The sequence below is a fragment of the Saccostrea cucullata genome, unplaced genomic scaffold (genome assembly GCF_032062105.1).
Source record: "Saccostrea cucullata isolate Sc308-1 unplaced genomic scaffold, CSIRO_AGI_Scuc_v1 ctg37, whole genome shotgun sequence".
NCBI lineage: Eukaryota > Metazoa > Mollusca > Bivalvia > Ostreida > Ostreidae > Saccostrea > Saccostrea cuccullata.
The window spans coordinates 803813-823153 of NW_026938868.1; the positions used below are offsets into that span (position 1 = coordinate 803813).

General features: G+C 32.8%; 1 protein-coding gene across 1 annotated transcript; it reads left to right on the forward strand.

The window, feature by feature from the left end:
* Window positions 1-1372: 1372 nt before the first annotated feature.
* LOC134251564 (chitin synthase chs-2-like) lies at window positions 1373-18705 on the forward strand. Its single transcript, XM_062733965.1, has 17 exons — window positions 1373-1567; window positions 10066-10337; window positions 10908-11292; window positions 11389-12413; window positions 12510-12612; window positions 12702-12868; window positions 13045-13124; window positions 13360-13468; window positions 13734-13887; window positions 14064-14277; window positions 14372-14572; window positions 14664-15061; window positions 15184-15348; window positions 15592-15848; window positions 16118-16326; window positions 16409-16596; window positions 16804-18705. The coding sequence occupies exons 1-17, from the start codon at window positions 1538-1540 to the stop codon at window positions 17944-17946; spliced, it is 5100 nt and encodes a 1699-aa protein (XP_062589949.1). The 5' UTR covers window positions 1373-1537; the 3' UTR covers window positions 17947-18705.
* Window positions 18706-19341: the final 636 nt, after the last annotated feature.

The following is a 19341-nucleotide window of genomic DNA, read 5'->3' on the forward strand; positions in this document are numbered from 1 at the left end:
AAAACAAAAAAGGCATGACCCGGTCCTGATTTTCCAACCCGGCCATTTTAAACACAAGTTGTTGCAGATGCAAATAATAGAACAAACTATAGTTCAACAGGGATTGTATAATTTGTATTAATCAGAATACGTATTCATATGATCTAATTAAGAAAAGAAAAGTTTTGTCTGCCATCGTAACTTCTCGGCAAAACAAAATGTGTTTCTCCGAGCTCGCTGGATGCGTTTGACAGCTCCATCGCACGTGTGTAGACCAAGGTTAATGTTGGTTTTGCGAACACAGGTATGTGTACTGTTTGTTAGGAGACTGGGTGACCGTAATGCTACGAACTCACGAAATTTACACCAATTCCATAGTTAGACAGTGCAGTTTTTTTTAATTAAAGTCATTATAAACACTGTTAAACATATTAAATGAATAGTAACCCATATCTATTCTTGTTAAATATAACACGGAATGCATGCAAGAGGCATGCAAAAACCTTAATGTGATGATGAACACTCGTGTAATATGGTGTTCACTGAATTTATAGGGTTAAAGTCAACACAAAAACTGTCGCTGTAATTTTTGTACTTACTACCTCCTGTCGTATAACAATCTAATATCTCGATCTCTAAATCATTTTGCAAGTGCACATATGAGTGTTCTGCTAGTACTGATAATGCAACCCTTATTTGCCGTGTAATTTTAAAATCAATATAAATTCCAAATAGTATGACAAATCGAAATTAACCGTTATCGGAAGGGTGGATTTCCAGGAACAAAATACAGGAGCGATATTTTTAGACAAGAAGGCTATGGACTACTTTTGAATTCTGTTTTCAAATAACTTCCTGTTTGATATTTCTTTTCTGTATTAGTTAAACTGTTTTTGGAATTTGATTGAATACAAAGAAACCAAATAAATGGATTCAGAACAAGTTATGTTTTGTATTTTGTAATCTGACTTGTATTAGAGACTACAGAAGTAATATGCAATCTTCACTTTTTAAATTTACAGTCCTTATAAGGATATTCTTAAGGTTGAAGATTTGAAACAAATCATCTCTGTACCATTGTATGCGTACATGTACATGTATCGGATATTATTCAAATTCTCAATGAGGGCTAATCATATATATCCTATCTATTCCCTTGTAAGGTGACAGACGCACCTTATGTGTTAGTCATAAACATTTATCTATTGTAATGGAAGATCTTAAATCTACCAAAATAATCAAAAACTTCGAATGTTTGCTTTATAGTGAAAGTAATAAAGTGTTAAATCATAATTTGACAATTTACGTAACATTGACGGTATTATTTAAAACACTAGATAACGAATACACTAAATGATAACGTCTGCCTGCATTATTGCTCGAGGGTCAGAATTATAGCGTTTCTTAGTGGGACAACTTACTTTATCATCGGTGGTCAGGCAACGCAGATATCGAACCACGTGCACAAAACTATTGCAGCTTTGAAATCGATAAACACCAAAAAATGTGCAGATTATTGATAGCGGGTGCATTTGAAGACGTGTGATAAGACAAGGAAATGGCGCGCTTTGGCCTTCCTTATTCTGATGTAAGTTAACAGATATATGTACTCTAATCTTTGTCATAATAAAACTTTTTACCAGAAAATTTACTAAAAATTAACAATTTTCATCAATTTGAAGAACTGAAGTTCATGGCCAAATATTTGTTATAAAAAATGTTCTCTTAATGATTAATTGATGTCGACCTCTTTCTCAAAACAATTATGATTAAAGTATATGAAATTCTTTTTGCAAAATAAAAAAAAGATGCATATTACGAAAATACACAAAATAAAAATTATTTTGGCTACAACTAAAAAAATGTTATGGATGCTTGAGTTAAAATTTATAATTTTCGATAGAAAGTTATTTACTGGTAACATTATCTATTCAAATTTCCATAGACATCAAACAATATTGAAAGCGTGGGCCAATCTCGTAAAGGTTGTAAATCACATCCATTTCTAAATAGCGTGTATAAAATGACCAATTTATAACACCAAAGCATCATGAAATAGCATAAAAAACATGGTAGCAACTCAGTGTAGACAGTTTACTTAATATAAACTGCACGAAGTGTAGAATTGGTAGAAGTTTGCAGGGGTACGATAAAAAAAAAACTAGGAAAGAAATGTTTAAACATATTTAAAGATAAAAAAATCCCTTCAGCTTAGGAACATCACGAGCACGGAAAATTGAATTTAAGATTGATTGAGCGATAAAAAATACTGAGTAATCTTAAAAAATTTATAGAGAAAATATCGATAAGGTATAGCTGTTATATATATATGGCAAATATCCAAAAGTAGTTCAAATTTTCCTATTGCTTGAGAATATGAATATTTTTCAATATGATATATGTATGTACTTGCTTTATTTATGAAGCAGCCCGTTTGAAAATTCATATTAAAAAGAGCATATGTGGGTCACATCGACACATCTGTTTTATATTTAGATATTATACCTGAAAAAAAGACGTTGATGGAAATCTAACAACCAAACCTCATGAAAAACGTAATCACTTTAAGTTTTCAATCATCAACCTCTCTTACTTACGCAGCAATATACCGTCATCATCTACATACGGGGTTTATATCTCCCAGTTGGTTCGAAACACTAGAGCATGCTCTACGTATGAACAATTTCTAAAACGAGGTAAATTAGTGACAAACAAGTTGATGAAACAAGAATATCACTAATTTCGTTTAAATTCTATAGCCAATACAATGGCCTTGTGAGCACATACAGTTTATCCTTAAGTCAAATGATGACTGTTTTTTTTTCGTACTGATTGTTAAGCCATTATATACACACTGAATTGTCTACCTTTTACCCGATCAAGACAAGATTTAGAAGCACAGGCGGGTGTGAGGGATGCTTACTCCTCACTTTCACTTGATCCCACCTCTGATTTTTTGGAGATCCGTGTTTGTTCTGCTCCAATTTTGTATTGCTTAATGGATTTTTGATCATGAATACATTATCTCCATATATTTCATCGGTCACCTGAGTTACCTTAGCTCGGCATTTTTTAAATGCTTTTTTTTATTCCCTTGAATTAAAATCATGTTTTGGGCAAACGTTTTGAAGAAATTATCTCGCAACTAAAAGAAGAAGTTCCTCCAATTTTTACAGTCTTGTTATTACTCATAATTGTGTCTTTCCACCTCGCAAACCTTTTGAAAAATTACACTAGGTAAAACTCAGGTAAATCAGTGTTGGCGAAGTGGGAATCGGGTGTAGGCAAAGAACAAAAGAATTTAATGAAAGGTAGGCTATAATCTGCTTTAAGATAAAAGCTGAACATATTCTTAAGCATATGCTTACATACATTATGAGTAAAATATTACTGTTGGTATTGAGTTACAGTTCTGATACAATAAAACGGTAGTGCTTTTTTTAAAAACAAAAATGTTTGATATAATGATGGCTGTCTAATTCAATTGATCAGTTTTTGTTAATTAATCAATGTATTCTTCTATTCCCGTGCTATATAATAATTTGACATTTTTTAAACAAAAGATCTTATTTTCTACACTTATTACATATTTGGTAAAATTTAATTTTTAAATATATTCATTCTGAAATACATTTAAATTATAAATTATTCATAGGTTCAAACTTTTTAAAAAATAAACAAATCATAACTAACTTTAAACAAGCCTTAAATAAAGATGTAGCATAAAGCATAATTACATTAAATATATGGGGGAACATATGGAGATAACGAACAGTATTCAAGATCAAAAGTCCATAAATCAATACAAAATAGAAGCAAGGCAAACATGGTCCTCCAAAATATTAGAGGTGGGATCAGGTGCCATGGAGGAGTGAGCATTCCCTGCTGACCGGTCACACCCACCGTGTGCTCCTTGTGATGGTCGGGTTATAAAGGAAAAATCCGTCGTCAATTCAGTGTATAAATAATGGATTCACAATTAGTATGAAAATTGTCAGTCAGCATTTGACTCAATGATAAAGTGTATTTGCTGACTACGTCATTGTATCGACCATAGAACTTGCAAAATTATGACTTTGAAATTCTTGTTTCATCAACTTGTTTGTCAATAATTTCCTGCGTTTTAGAAATTGTTCATACATAGAGCATACTCTTGTGTATCGGATCAACTGAGATATATAAACTCCGTATGTAGGTGATGAAGGTATATTGCTGCATAAGTAAGGGAAGACGATGGAAAAGTTAAAGTCATGACGTTTATCATAGAGCTCGATTGTTAGATTACCATTTAAGTATTTTTGGAGTAAAATATGAAACAGATGTGTCAGACTCTGTGGTATCTTTTATCCTAACCAGACCAGGATATATCGTATCGACATTAGAATGGAAATTACCATTGTTAATTGACAATACGTCGTCGATATATTTAAATGTCGAGTTGAAGGTCACAACAAGTGTTCTCTTATTTTCACGCATAAGATTTTGCACAAATTCTGCTTCATATGAATACAAAAATATGTCTGATAATAACGGGGTGCAATTGGTACCTATGGGAATTAACAGTATTTAAGCTCAAAAATCCATTAAACATTACAAAACAGGATCATTCAAACTCTTCAGCAGACTTTGATATCTCCATTCATGGTACATCAGTTATAAAAAGCTTTCATACTTATCATCTCAAAGTCGTAGACCTACTGATTTAATCTGGCATGTCATTTTCATATTATTATTTAATTAAGATAGACAAAATAGAAAAAAAGTGAAGGTGTTCATTTGAGAATACCCGTTTACTATTTTTTAGACAGAGGATTCAATACAACATATCTTATTTATCAATGCACAACAACATAATATTTTGCATCTGTTTTGAAAAAGATATCTTAAATAAATTATAAGGAAGAAATTATCTATCATTCTTAGCAAGTATTATCAAATATTCGTTATGTGAAGAGTAGTGGCGGTAGGCAAGGATACGTGTTAAGGTGAACATTTTTATTTTACTTCCTTAGTAATAAGTTAAGAGCTCTAGTTTTTTGATATCACGAACATGTTTTTTATCAAGTATAAATTACTTTATAAAGTGACAACTTTTTTACTTCCCCATTCCCCTACTGCACGATATTGTTAGATAATCAAACCCAAAATCGATATTTTTTATCAATACGCCATGCTATGTCTCTGTTCTTGACAATGGCAAAAGGTTATCTCTAAATAGTATTATCTCCTCTCTACAGAAGAGCTTTTATTCCAAAAAGGACTGATTGTAAAAAAAAAAAAATCAATGTATTTGTTGTTCCCTAGGAAGACACGCTGGGACTCAGGTTAGTTTATGAGACAATGTACTCATAAAAATAGTAAATATGTAGTACAATTGTGTAAGGAAATGTAAAGAAAATCAACGCTAGCCATCTTGTTTTTAAGTTGATACTTTCTGCAAATCGTTAAAAAACCTTAGCTGATCTAAGCGAAAGGCTCCAGAATACCTTTTTCTGAAGAAAATTTGAACCAATCTCAACTAAATATTCAACTAAGAATGATACTTGTAAAAAGGTGGTTCAAAATTGGTTTGGTAAAGGAAATAGTCATTTCCATTTAGGAATCGATAGACAATTATGACCAATATTGGGTGGTTTCTTTTAGATCTTTCTCAGAAATCACATGAGATTACAAAACGTTTTCATCAGAACGGCATGATAGTCATTATATCTAAGACATAACTTCTGTAGCTGGGAGAGCTAAGATCGTCGTATTATTTCAGAATAAGTCTGTAAGAAGTCAAGTTCAAAATAATATGCTTGAATTTAGCTAAAAGTTAACTTTGAAAATTTTCTATTTAAGAAAGGTTAAGTAATGTTCATGACTTTCAGTTTACATATTCTGATGATAAGGCCAAAACTAGAATATGATGACAGAGCCTCTATTGACTTGAATCATAATTGGAATCCAAGATAGTAAATACCGGTCATCATAATAATTAATGTACAAAGCATTCCACAATATTAAATTCATTTAATTGGCATGGTTCAAAGTTAATAGTAGAACTTGTGAAAAATGTCTCTAGTAGGACAGAAAAACTGATTTTATTAGTTGTCAAATTAAAAAAGCATCCGTTATGGATAAATTTTAAACAATATAGTTCATGATTAAATTTTAAAGCAATAAGAATAAATATGTATTAAATATTTATTGGATTATTTTTTAAAAAATTTTTCTATAGAATATTAAGAAAGAAATTAATATGCCCGAAGATAACCGGGTATACCAAGATAATTAAAAAAAACCCCTGAAAACTGGACAAATGGTATGGCCAGTCTTTTCAAAAAAAGAATAATCACACTTTACTCATGTGCTGTTTTACCGATAAGGCATTTCTTATCATCTCTTGGCATCATTTATTGTCAACAAAGGTATTTTATCTCTGTAATGGATTATTACAGCTTTATGTCTCATGGTTGTATTAATTTTTTATATAAAAAATAAAGTAAGTATAAATAATGTTTTATTCTGTGCACAACACTCTTTGACAAGTATAATTCGTATTGACTTGCTCTCAAAGTTTGATAGTTGTAATGGTTTAATCATTCTACAGCCTTTACGATACTAATAATTTAATGATATCTTTCACAAAACATTCAACAAATTAACAATTATTGTTACTTTTTACAAAAGAAGGACTTTTATCTTCATTTATGCTTAAAGGGTCATATAAATGTTGTGTTAACAGATGTTACTGAGAAATATTTCAAGGATTTTCCCCAAATTAAAAAATAAATATATAGAATATGGATTTTTTTTTCGAATGACAATACTAGCCACTTTCTTATTTTATATGGCTATTGATGAATAACTTACCGTTTCCTTTGTGTATTGCCGCTTGACTGCTAATGTACAAATTGAGTGATTTTGAAAAAGTAAGCCTTTCCTTACTGTAGATATTTATTAACAAACCAGCAATACATGTACTTCTGAAAAATGGAGTATTTTACTGTCAAATACTGATTCATACGAGACGAAATATTGACAATGGAAAAGAATAAGGCAGAGAAAAAGAGGCGACAGGGCTAAGAATGGGACTCGGTTTTTCTATCCTTAGTGTTATTTTTTTTTAAGGAAATATTCAAGCCATCTTGTTATTTGAATATTATTTTACTAGGCATACAATCTCTTCCTTGACTTCATTCCTCCTTTAATCTGTTAATATCTTGTACAACACATTGCAAAGTAGACACTGAAATACTCAATGTATCTCTGAAATGTCACCAGATTTCACAATCTCTTACAGATTCAATTCCTAATCCTACATAGGCTTTCTTTTTTCCAAAATAGTGATTTTGAACATCAGCGAATATAGTAAATAAGATGCTACGAGGATTGTTCGAAAAGTTCGTGGACAACTGCCATGTCTTTTTTATTTGACGTCATATGTTATCCAAATTTGGAAGAAATATTTTAACAATAAATCCAAATGATTTGTATCAATTTCTTTCACAATATTAATCCAAAATTTATCCAGGATTTAAAAATGCAAAACTCGGATCGTGGAGCAGGTCAAAATTTAGTAAGTTACAGACAATACAGTAAATAATGTCTGTAGTCACATTCTCTGTAAAATGGAGCAAAAACGAAAAACAATTATGGTTTTATATTTTGTTTTGTTGAAAAAAAATCAACTTGAGAAGATAGGTAGTCCTTATTGAAAACGAAAAAACGATGACGTTTTAAAACGTCACGGATTAGCAGATAACGATGCAATTTTGTGCTTTACTCAAGAAAAATCCTGAATAAACTCTAAAATGTTGAGGGAATCAAGAAAATATGCCACAAGCGAAATGTGCATGTGTGTAAAATAGGACAGGTAGTATTTGAGTATCGGATGAGGATGATCTGTGAAGAAACTGTTTAACTGTAAAAATCTGAACAAAATCTGAACAAAACATTAAAAAGTTGGAACGTCTAGGAAAGACATAGGCACTTCAGAGTTGCTTATCCTGTGAAAGCATAGTTAAGTAATAAAATAAATTAAAATTTTAACAAAGAAAATTATACATCTAGAATAATTCTTAACCAAAAAAAATAAATTTAAAGAATTAGAGACAAAATTTAATAAATGAACATTAGAGTATTCTGTGGGAATTGTATAGGGATAGTATTTTTAGAAATTCTCGACGCTATGTTTTGACGTTACATTGCCGTTAAATGTGCTCCGCGGGTAAAAAAATGATGATTCTAAAATGAAGTGAATTGATTTCTGTTCAATCGAATGGAATGAAACTTCACATATCAACAAAACAAATTTTTTTACATATTATAATGTGCTTAATTTAACTTCCTAGTGAGTAACATAACGAAGATTGACATCGACCACGAACTTTTCGAACAACCCTCGTATCTATGTAATTGCATACGTCAAAAGATAGTAGTGAATATTAAATTATATCTTAAAAAGGTAAAAAAAAATATGAGTAAAAGGTATTCATAAAGTTTTGTTCACAGGAATCCACTTTTTCTTGTGGAACATTTACTCTAACAAATTTATACAGAATTTTCTTGGGTAAATTTAGGAAAACCATAACTTTATGGAAGGATCAGTGTTTTAATATGGATTTCAGTACTGAAATAACTACTATGCATCATCTGTGTTAAAATCAATTGACATTTTTAAAAACCATCTTATTTTAAATTATCTGAATTAGATGACAGTTGCTACTTCTTTTAAAATATAAGATTTCATTGAAAATTTGGAAAATGACTTTATGTGAACTGTTCTTTATAAGTTTCCAGTTAATGTTTAATAAAAATATACTTTAGAACTTTGAATTGAAACTTAAGGATAAAGAATATGTCCCTATAACGGTGAATATGTCAAGCGTTAAGGTTTATTTCTACCCCATGATTACAGATATTATGTGCTATATCTTATAAACTAACCAATAAATCTGGCGCATAGTTTACTTAAAGGGTAGGAGGTTGTTTGAAAGTTATAAATATGTCATTCTGTCGCGTAGGGGTAGTAGTACATAAAGTCTACAAACAGGCATACATACACATAGAGTATCAAATGCATTAACAGTCTGTCTATAGAGGGGAAGAAAATGTTCTCCACAAATGTATTCTATTTGCTATGAAGCAATCCTGATCACGTGGCCGTGAAATGTTTAAATATTCAACAAAGGTAAGAATCTCACTAACATTGTCAATTCAGGGGAATTGTCTGAAATAAATCCCTTTATCTGAAAAATATTTCAAATGAATTTCAAATTCAAAATTTCTTTTACAAAACAAAATTATCTTTTTTTTTTTTTTTTTGGCAATTCATGCTCATAGGTTGATACATTTAATTGTTAAATTTTCATTTTCAAATATGAAATAAGTATTCGTTTTTAGCGCTTTGATAACAAAATTAAAATATGAAGCATAAAGCTTTTCGACAGATACAAATATTAAGAAAGTGGGCGAAGAAAAGGAGTTCAAGTATTTGTAAATATAATGATTTTATGGCCCTCTGAAATTGATATTGTAGCCACTGCTCAAAGCTCCGAATGATAAGATGGTCAAATTACGCTCGTAAAACACAGACATGTCTCGATCAGGAATCATTAGTGGGGGAGAAGTTGAACTAAATTTTAAACAGGTACATAAACATTGTACTTACGTGATGTTGTAAACAAAAGATGAAGACAAATCTTTTAGAAAAGTTCAATTGTATCTTTGTTATTTGCTTGATGCATTATGTACAAAAGGAAAACATGCATTCTACAAAACAGTGAAGTAGCCATTCCAATATTCCAAGCTGTGAATATAGAAATTAATTTAAAAACTTAAAAATGACCATCTTAAAATCATCTTCTCTATACAATGCAATACTGAGAGTATCAGGTGACGGTGTGATACGGATAGGCCTTTCTTAAAGGCATCAGCACTAAAACAACAACAACAACAACAGAAAAGTGGATTAATATTTCATGCATTAAAAACTTTCTACATTTTTATTACATATATACTTTAATGCATAAGAAAATCAAAACAAATATTGTTTTTTTCAAAATAGCACAAATATTAAAAATCCTTGTCAATATGTTGCAGCTGAACCCCTCTAGAAGATTTTTTAACCCTGGAGGTCTTACTCTCCCAGACGAAGAAGACGACGGCGTCCAAATCCCTATGAATACAATGCAGAACGGTGATGGAGGACTGACAAACCTTGCCTACACGGAGGACGAGGAATCCACCGCGTCATCAAGCCACGAACATTCTAACGAGGATGACGAAGTTTTTGACGATGATCCACCGAGTTACAAATCCAGGGATCCAAACGATGACGTCGACGTTGACAGAGAAATTAAAGATACAGGACCGTACGTTTATCTTTTGGCTTAATTATCTACCAAATCTACTCATACTATCATGTACATTAAAAGTTCTTTTGAACGTTTGATTCATTAGATAATGTTGACAGAAAGCAGTGATTGATAAAAAACTCGTTCATCTTTATCTTAATATTATTTGTCTATAAAAGTAGTAGTATTTTGTTTTAGATTGCACTCATTGAAGAAAATTTAACCCTTTTATAAAAAGGCATCTCAGACACTAATTTTATGATCGTATAAAACAAATTAAAATGTCTGTAGAATTAAAATCTGAAATCAATATGAGATAATTTAAATAAAAGAGGCGCTAACAACTGTTTAATATGTTTTACTTCAATGAAAATCTCTTCCAAATCAAACCAATGACCAAACAAACATTCACATACTTCAATAAAATTCTCCATAAACAAACGAACAATTAAACAAACATTTCTACTCTGGTGAATTCAGTTGTTTTTAATTACTAGTACTTAATAAATCTTGATTTTAGTGCCTGAAGACTATGATGTTTATTTATTGTTATTTTTATCATATTACATATGCTGTCTATTTTTCCAGTAAACATTATAAATGGGATGTGTTCCGTTTGGCATCGGACGACAATATATCTGGATCTGAGTTAGCCTGTTGGAACGCTTGTTTCGTCATTAACAGAGTGGTGCTTTGTGCATTAATTTTCTTTTTTGTTTGTGTGACGTCGGTGATTTCAAAATTCACTTTTATTTTGATGACAACAAACATCATTCCACCCAATGGAGAACTTAAAAATCCAGAGCAAACTCTTAAATATTTGAGGGACAGACCGCTATCAAGCGTGGAAATCACGTGGATTTGGAGTCTTCTCATTGCCATCATAGCGCCGTATGTGTTTATAGTCTTCAAATACATCATGATTCTTCTTTTCAAGAAAACACGGAAACTGAATTGCAAAGTTTTGTTGGCAGTAAGTAGAAACTTTGTTTTTTTTTAAAGAATATAAATTTTGAAAACATTTTTGGTAAAAAGAAAAAATGTTCATAAACATATTTTGTCTATACAGGCGTTGTGTATTGAGACACTGCACTCCATGGGACTCTGCACATTTGTTCTGGTGGTTCTACCAAACTTTGAGCCAATATCTGCAACTCTTCTCTGTTCAAGCGTGTGCTTGGTACCTGCTCTACTAAAAACAATTTATCCGGAAAGAACTTTGAAGAAAATAGAAGAAAAAGACGCAGGTCGACTTCGAATTGCTCGTGCTATTAACTCTCTAGCTTTTGTATTTCAGTTGGCTAGTATCGGCCTTTGGACTTATTATGTGTACCATTCATATAAGACAACAGACTCTCATACAATTACTATGATGGTCCTTGTAGCCTTGTCTCCGATACTGGTATCAGTAACGTGGTGGGAAAATTATGTCAAACAAGCCAAATCCAAGAGCAAAAATTCCAGTGATCCCGATGAGAACTCCTCAGGTCTGATGCGATTGAAGTTAAACATGAGACGCCACAGAGTCAAAGTTGGTTTCCTTGTCAACTTGTGGAAAATAATAATGACATTAATTGTAATGCCTAGCTTACTGTATGGAGTATTTTGTGAAGATGGTCAGACATGCATCGATGCCTTCTTTCTTAAGGCTGAAGAAGAAGCTAGACTCAAAATAATCGTCAATGCAACAATAACAGATACAAGGTCATTTGGACAAGACTGTATCTCTTATTTTCCTTTCATGATATCGATGGCGAACGTATTGTCCAATATTATATGCTTTAAAGTAGCTAAAGCCGCAAGTAAGATTGTGGCACAGAAATTGTGTTTTGCCCTGCCCGTTGTTTTATCAACCCCTATTGTTATAGGGATTATACTTGGTTTCTACTCGGAAACAGCATCAATAACAATTGGAAATTGCCCATTACCTATGCCAGTTTGGGCGGACAAGAACCAAGATCCCACAATTCTCTTTGACATCATAGGAAAGTATTGGGTGGTTATTGCCGCGGGAGCTCTTGGATATCTGTCCTTTCTTCTCGTTACAAATCACATGTGGTCACCAAGCAAAGAAAGACTCATCGCCACGGACAGGTGCCTTATTTTTATGAACGGAACTTAAATTGAAAAGTGCAATTGGAAATTGTTTCTGTAGAAAATCAAACTTTCCTAACTTCGTTAACTTTGTAGGTTATTTGTACAACCATTATTCAATGGAGTCTTGTTAGACCAGTCCTTATTACTTAACAGAAGACGAACAGACGACGAGTTTAAAAGAGCAGAAGAACATAATGTAAGAGTTCCTTTCTCAAAATAATCACTAGATATTATTAAGTATTATTAAGTATTAAGCATTCTTCATAAAGCTTGGTGCTTTTATAGGAATCAGAGAAGAAGGTTCCTATCCCAGAAAATGACGATATAGACGAGAAACAAGAGATCGATTGGTCAATTCTGAGAAAAGACGATACACCGATGATATACTTTTGTGCGACAATGTGGCATGAGTCAGAAACTGAGATGATTCAAATTTTGAAATCGATATTCAGGTAACTACAGTATTATATAATTGAAATTGTTTTGTAGTCAGGCATATGGCTTGTGTTGTTGAACCTGATATGTCATGAAGTTTGATGGTCTTGAAATATCAATGATATTAAATAAATCAAAATCAAAAATACTAATAAAAAATAAATTATTAATTTGTTATGTCTATGATTTTTAGACAAGACGAGGACCAATGTGCCAGGCGTCATTTACAGATGTTTCTTGGAATCAAAGACCCGGATTATTACGAATTTGAAGGTTAAGAAAAACAATTTAAACCATTAAAAGAAAATATCTTTTTCAATTGAAATAATAAAACGGTGTAGAGAGCGTTGTCTTATGAGGATTATTAATAAAAACAGAAATATTAGTACAACAGGTGATAATTTCCACATACTACTCAATGATTGCATTTCTTCGATCGATCACCTAAAGCAAAGCGTGTGTAAAATAATATCCCTGATGTTCAAACTTTGATATTTTTTATAAACAGCTCATGTGTTCTTTGACGATGCCTTCCAAGCACATACTGACGAAGACTTTATCTACCAAGTCAATGATTTCGTCCATCTTCTCGTCAATTGCATCGACATAGCCGCCAGGTATGATACTTGCATTCTTCAAACAACAATTGATATTTTGACACGTATTTTGTCATAAGTCATGCTGGACATATATATTTATAATACTTTATAGATTTTATTCACCGAAACCTATATTAAGAAATCTTTTATTTTTTTCACAAAATGCAAGATTGAAGTGATGCCTTTAAAATTCAATTATGATACTGTTTACAGTTACAAAGTTTGTTTTTATTTTGTTTAAATCTATTTCAAACTTAAGTATTGTGCATCATTTTATTTTCAGTGCTGTTCACAAGACAGTCATGATAATTCCCCCACCAGTAAAATACCCTACCCCATATGGCGGACGCTTAGAGTGGCAGCTTCCTGGAGGGAACAAACTCATTGCACACCTTAAGGACAAAGCAAAAATACGTCACAGAAAGCGATGGAGCCAGGTAGAATATACAGTCATGTACTACTTGATCATGTTGAAATAGGACTGAATACATATTCAAAGGATACTTGTAGTTATTTTTCCAATGATTTATGCGAATATCGTATTACTTCATAGGTACATATCTCCTACATCCATCCCATTATATAACATACAATCACAATTTTTGAATTCCAGGTCATGTATATGTACTACTTCCTTGCTCACAAGCTAATGAATATCCCAAAGAAATCAAAGGCCCAGCGTAGAATAATTGCAGAAAACACATTTTTGTTGGCATTGGATGGGGATGTAGATTTCCAGCCTAAAGCAGTTCAGTTACTAGTCGATCGAATGAAGAAGAATCCAAAAGTCGGAGCAGCATGTGGTAGAATACACCCCATCGGCTCAGGTGTGAAAACCTTAGTATAATAAAATTACTATTAAATAAAGACTATTTTTCCATTTCTCACAAACATAAATGTAGTAAACAAATTCATTGCTAGGACCAATGGTATGGTATCAACAGTTTGAATATGCCATCAGTCACTGGCTGCAGAAGGCAGCAGAGAATATAATGGGTTGTGTGCTCTGCAGTCCCGGGTGTTTCAGTCTGTTTAGGGGTTCCTCTGTGATGGATGATAACGTCATGAGAAGATACACCACCCCGCCAACTGAACCCCAGCATTATGTGCAGTATGACCAAGGTCAGGGACTATTTACTCTGAAGACAATGTACAATGCTTGTATGGTTTACTCTCTGTCGTTCTCTCTGTATGATGATTTTTACGCTTGCAGGTGAGGACCGTTGGCTGTGTACACTTCTTTTACAGCAAGGATACAAAGTGGAGTATGTAGCCGCCAGCGATGCTCTGACGTATGCACCAGAGGGTTTCAACGAATTTTACAATCAACGAAGAAGATGGTCGCCATCAACCATGGCAAATATTATGGATCTTTTGATGGACTGGAAGAACGTTACGAGGAAGAATGAGGATATCTCAAAGCTTTACATTTTGTATCAGACCTTTCTGATGGTTTGTTCTATTTTGACACCGGGAACTATCTTTCTGATGATACTTGGAGCGATCACCATGGCCTTTCCATCCATTCCACCTTTCGCTGCTATGACAGTCAATATTATCCCAGTTATTGGAATGGTTATCCTTTGCTTTGTTGCGAAATCAAACGTTCAGGTACAGGTTTAAAATTATTTCACTTTAGAACAATTTAACCGATTTCATATGCTGTTGAAGAACAACTAAATTGAGTTTCAAGCTTTTTTTCCCCAATTATACCCATATAACTTTTTTTTCAGCTGACATACGCCGCCATTGTGTCCACTATTTACTCGCTGTTGATGATGGTTGTCTTGGTGGGATTGCTGGTAGAGGCGGCAGGTGCGGGACTTTGTTCTGTGACGACACTGTTTCTTCTGTTTGTTGCTGGCGTGTTTGTAGTCTCTGCTCTCCTTCATCCACAGGCAAGTGAAGGCTACACAAATCACTGTTATCTGTAAATGATACATCTTGTTATTTCATAAAAAGATATTTTTACTCGATAATAATGAAATGTTTTATACTGTAAGTCTAAGTATTCTACAAAAGAAACTCATTTAGAATTCATAAACAAAATTATTCTTCCTCCATTCCTAATGATCGATGTGTAAAAGGCTTAATTTTATTTTAATAATGATCAGATAGATTTTCTTATGTTCTCTTTTCAGGAATTTTTCTGTGTGTTACATGGATTCCTTTATTTTCTCTCCATTCCATCAATGTCGATGCTTTTGATGATTTATTCTCTCGGAAATTTACACGTTGTATCCTGGGGAACAAGAGAAACAAAAGTAGCCGCTCCTCCGCCCCAGCAGGGGAACCAACCGACACAGCAAAATAAAGTACAATCCTGGCTGAACAAGCTCGGAGTCGGAGACAATGCTGGAACATCAGATTACACGTTTTCTTGTGGGAATCTTCTACGGTAAAGTCTTTTAAAATATTTCATGTTTCATTTTGTGTGTCATGTAATATTTATGGTGGTTATTTGTAATCTGTATCAAAAGCATTACCTTTACAGTTATGCGATCAGCGTGGAATCAATTCATACGAACTATTTGTATAAATTAGTATCTTTTACCTTATATAAAATCACAACAGTGATATATTTGATTATATATAGATTTTTTGTTGTCATTATCTTAAAAATTACATAAAATGGCGTCTTTTAAAATTTCTTTCTGTTGAAAACAGGTGTGTTTGTTGTCCTCATGCGTCGGCCTCCCATACAGAAGACATGAGGTTCAGGGCTATCTTGGAGAGGTTAGATGATATTGAATCGCGCATGACGGAAGTAACACACAGCCGTATTGATTCTGGTTCAGCTATTAATGTGAAGCTGGAAGAAGAAAGTCTTCCATTTTCAAAACAAAATGGAATATTTGAAGGAGCAGTAGAAAGAAGTAAGATATCTAGAATTGATGCATGTGCTTTTTGGTTGATTTTCTTGAAGAACTTGTTTAATATTATCAAAATCATTTATAGCAAACCCAGCATTCGTGGAAGAAAAGGACAAAAGACGTGATGAATTGAAAGATCCTTACTGGATACATGACGCATCCTTGAAAGAGGGAGCCAAGTGCATCTTATCTCATGACGAGATTCAGTTCTGGAAGGAATTTATTCCACAGTACCTCAAACCCTTAGAAGGAAACAAAGAACATGAAAAACAAGTAAGGATGTTTTTTCTGTTCAACACTGAAGCAAAAGCTGATTAAAACAATTACATATATATGATAAAATTTGATACTAGTATATCATTTTAATGATAACCTTGATAACCTTTTCCATACAGATACAGCGTATAAATTCAAACTTAAAGTTAAAAACACAGTTAATTAATATCACAATGACTTAATAATGCATTTATTCTAAAATAGGTACAAAGGGATCTAATTGAGCTGAGAAATAAAGTATGTCTTGCCTTCCTCTTGATGAACGCCTTGTTTGTGACTATAGTTTACGTACTAACGGAGGTCAATGCCAGCACCAGCCAGAGCCTGTCTATTAAACTACCCTGTACAGTGAGTAACGGACGCCAAGGACAGGGTTATATTGAACCGATATCTTTTGCCTTCACTGCTATATTTGGAATAATGCTTTTGCTTCAGTTTGTTTGCATGCTTTTCCATCGGTTTTCTACGTTCATACACATAGCTGCTTCCACGGAGATCCGCTTAAAAAGAAAATTAATTGATACCATGCGAAGAAGTGACAAGGGGCCTAAAGAAATTGGAGTAGAAGAAGGTCTCCAGCTTGTTAAAGAAATGCAGGCCCAGGACAATTCTGATACAATGTCTGTCATGTCTCAAGAAACTACAATAAGTGATGATATAGAAACTACCGGCCCTTCAAAGGGCAAAGAACTCTGGAAAAAAATCGGTCAACGACAAAGAAAAGCAGCCAATGGGAAAACATTATCTCGTAATTTTGCAAAGAACTTTGCAAAGCTAAATAAAGCAATGCAAGAACAAGATAGATCTAGTACTAGAGGAATATCAGAACAAGACGATTTAACAGAAGACAAAGTGGCTGCTGTGCAGAAAGTCTTTAAAAACCGATTCCAGAGGAAATCTTTGCTTACAATTGTTACACTTGCACAAAGTAAGCAGAAGCAAGAAATCCAAAAAAGAGCGTCATTACTTAAGAAAAAGAAAGTACAGTCAGCATGGGTCGCTGCAGCAAATAGAGTTAGACTTGAGGAACGCATGAAAGCACGAAATGAAGGAACAGGTGATAGCAGTAAAGTGGGATTTGCAGAAGTTTTAAAAACTGCCGCTGCTTTAGAGAGAAAGAAGAAACTTTCTATGCAACAAAGAAAAGAAGAGAAGCACATGGCTGAAATAGATGAAGAAGAAGAAGAACCAAAGACAAAGAAACATGTAGATGAGAGAAAAGCCCGGATATCAGTAGGTAATGCGTCGGATTGGCCTGCGGAGCATGCGTATGCAGCTCAACCATCCGGGGACGCAGAGGATAGAGAATCAGAAGGAGACTACGCTAACGCTGATGTATTGTTTTAATCAGCATAATTCAATATGATACAATCTGTGATACTGACTTTTGTTGTAGATAAAGTATTTTGATGTTTACTTTTCACTGTTATATATATTTTTCATCTGTTTATGTATTTTAAAGCATTTCGTGTGTAAATTGTTAGTACCATTAGAACTTTATGCCAGATTATTGCCTTGTCCATCTTTTGAAATTATATAGCTCTTTACCCTTCAGAGTCCAAAATCTGCGAAACCTACGCTAAAAAATGTTTATGTACCAAGTGGACTAACAAAGTATGGTTTAAAAACAACATTAGTTTAAAACAAGGATATGAGATTTATATAACTAATTTATTATCAAGACCTGAGAGAACGAAGGTTTCAAATTAATTCTATTGTTAATCAAAGTCATTTTTTCATGAATATTGTTCATTTATTCATGAACATTGTACATTATTTACCAAGAATTTTTTTTCTTGGATGTCAAAGGCCAATTGGCCTTTGGATATTTTTTATGTTCATTTAATTGTCACTGAAAAAAATGTATTGCATTTATGATACTTTACAAATATAGTATAACTTGAATAAATGTCACAATATTATTCTAGAAGAAATTAAATGGGAAGGATTTGTCCAACTATAAAATACTAAGTATATGGAATTTGAGAGTCAATTTCGACTTTGCTGATATGGTTCCCATTTCTCGTAGACACTGGAATACAGTTTTTATAATTAGCAGAGATTAGTTTGTTTGAAAGGATAACATATAAACAATAAAATTTATTATCTTAGATAATAATCAAATATATGTTTTGAAAATCTAATTGTGGCATAAATGCAGAGCAACAAATCAATAGATGAGTGATTACAGCCAACACAGAGGGAAGGCAATAACACATTGGAAGGCCCGGCCAACACAAAGGGTGTTACCCTGCAACACAACAGTGAAGAATTAATATAATCATTTGAATTTTAGTTCAACGTTCATAGTTCAATGTTCACAATTTCTCAACAGATGGTAAAAATGATGAATCTTGGAAGTGGATAAGTCAAATAGCTGGAATGTGATCCTTACTGCCTAAAAATAGAAGTAATCCAAAATGTTACACTAAACAAAAGATATAGTTAACGCATAGTTTTTGCCGTCTTGTTAATTGAACATTTGCTTGATCGGCACAGGTATTTTATATAAGACATTTTCCCAATAAACTGAAATTAGCAAATGCCTGAGATAGAAAAACCTTTTAATGACCTTGCCTGAATACCATTTTCCCTACTTGCAATGCGCACCGTTTTTTTTTTAAAGATATGAAGTTGAAGATTACGGATGGTGGTCACTGAAGTTGCAATAGAAATAGTTTCCAATTTAAAACATTAAAAAGATAATCAAAAGCTGTTGGAAATAATACAAAAAAACCCAAA

Coding starts and splice junctions, on each gene's coding strand:
- LOC134251564 (XM_062733965.1), top strand. CDS start 1,538: ATGGCGCGCTTTGGCCTTCCTTATTCTGAT. Junction 15,062..15,183: donor TTGCGAAATCAAACGTTCAG/GTACAGGTTTAA, acceptor CTTTTTTTTCAG/CTGACATACGCCGCCATTGT. Junction 15,849..16,117: donor TCTTGTGGGAATCTTCTACG/GTAAAGTCTTTT, acceptor TGTTGAAAACAG/GTGTGTTTGTTGTCCTCATG.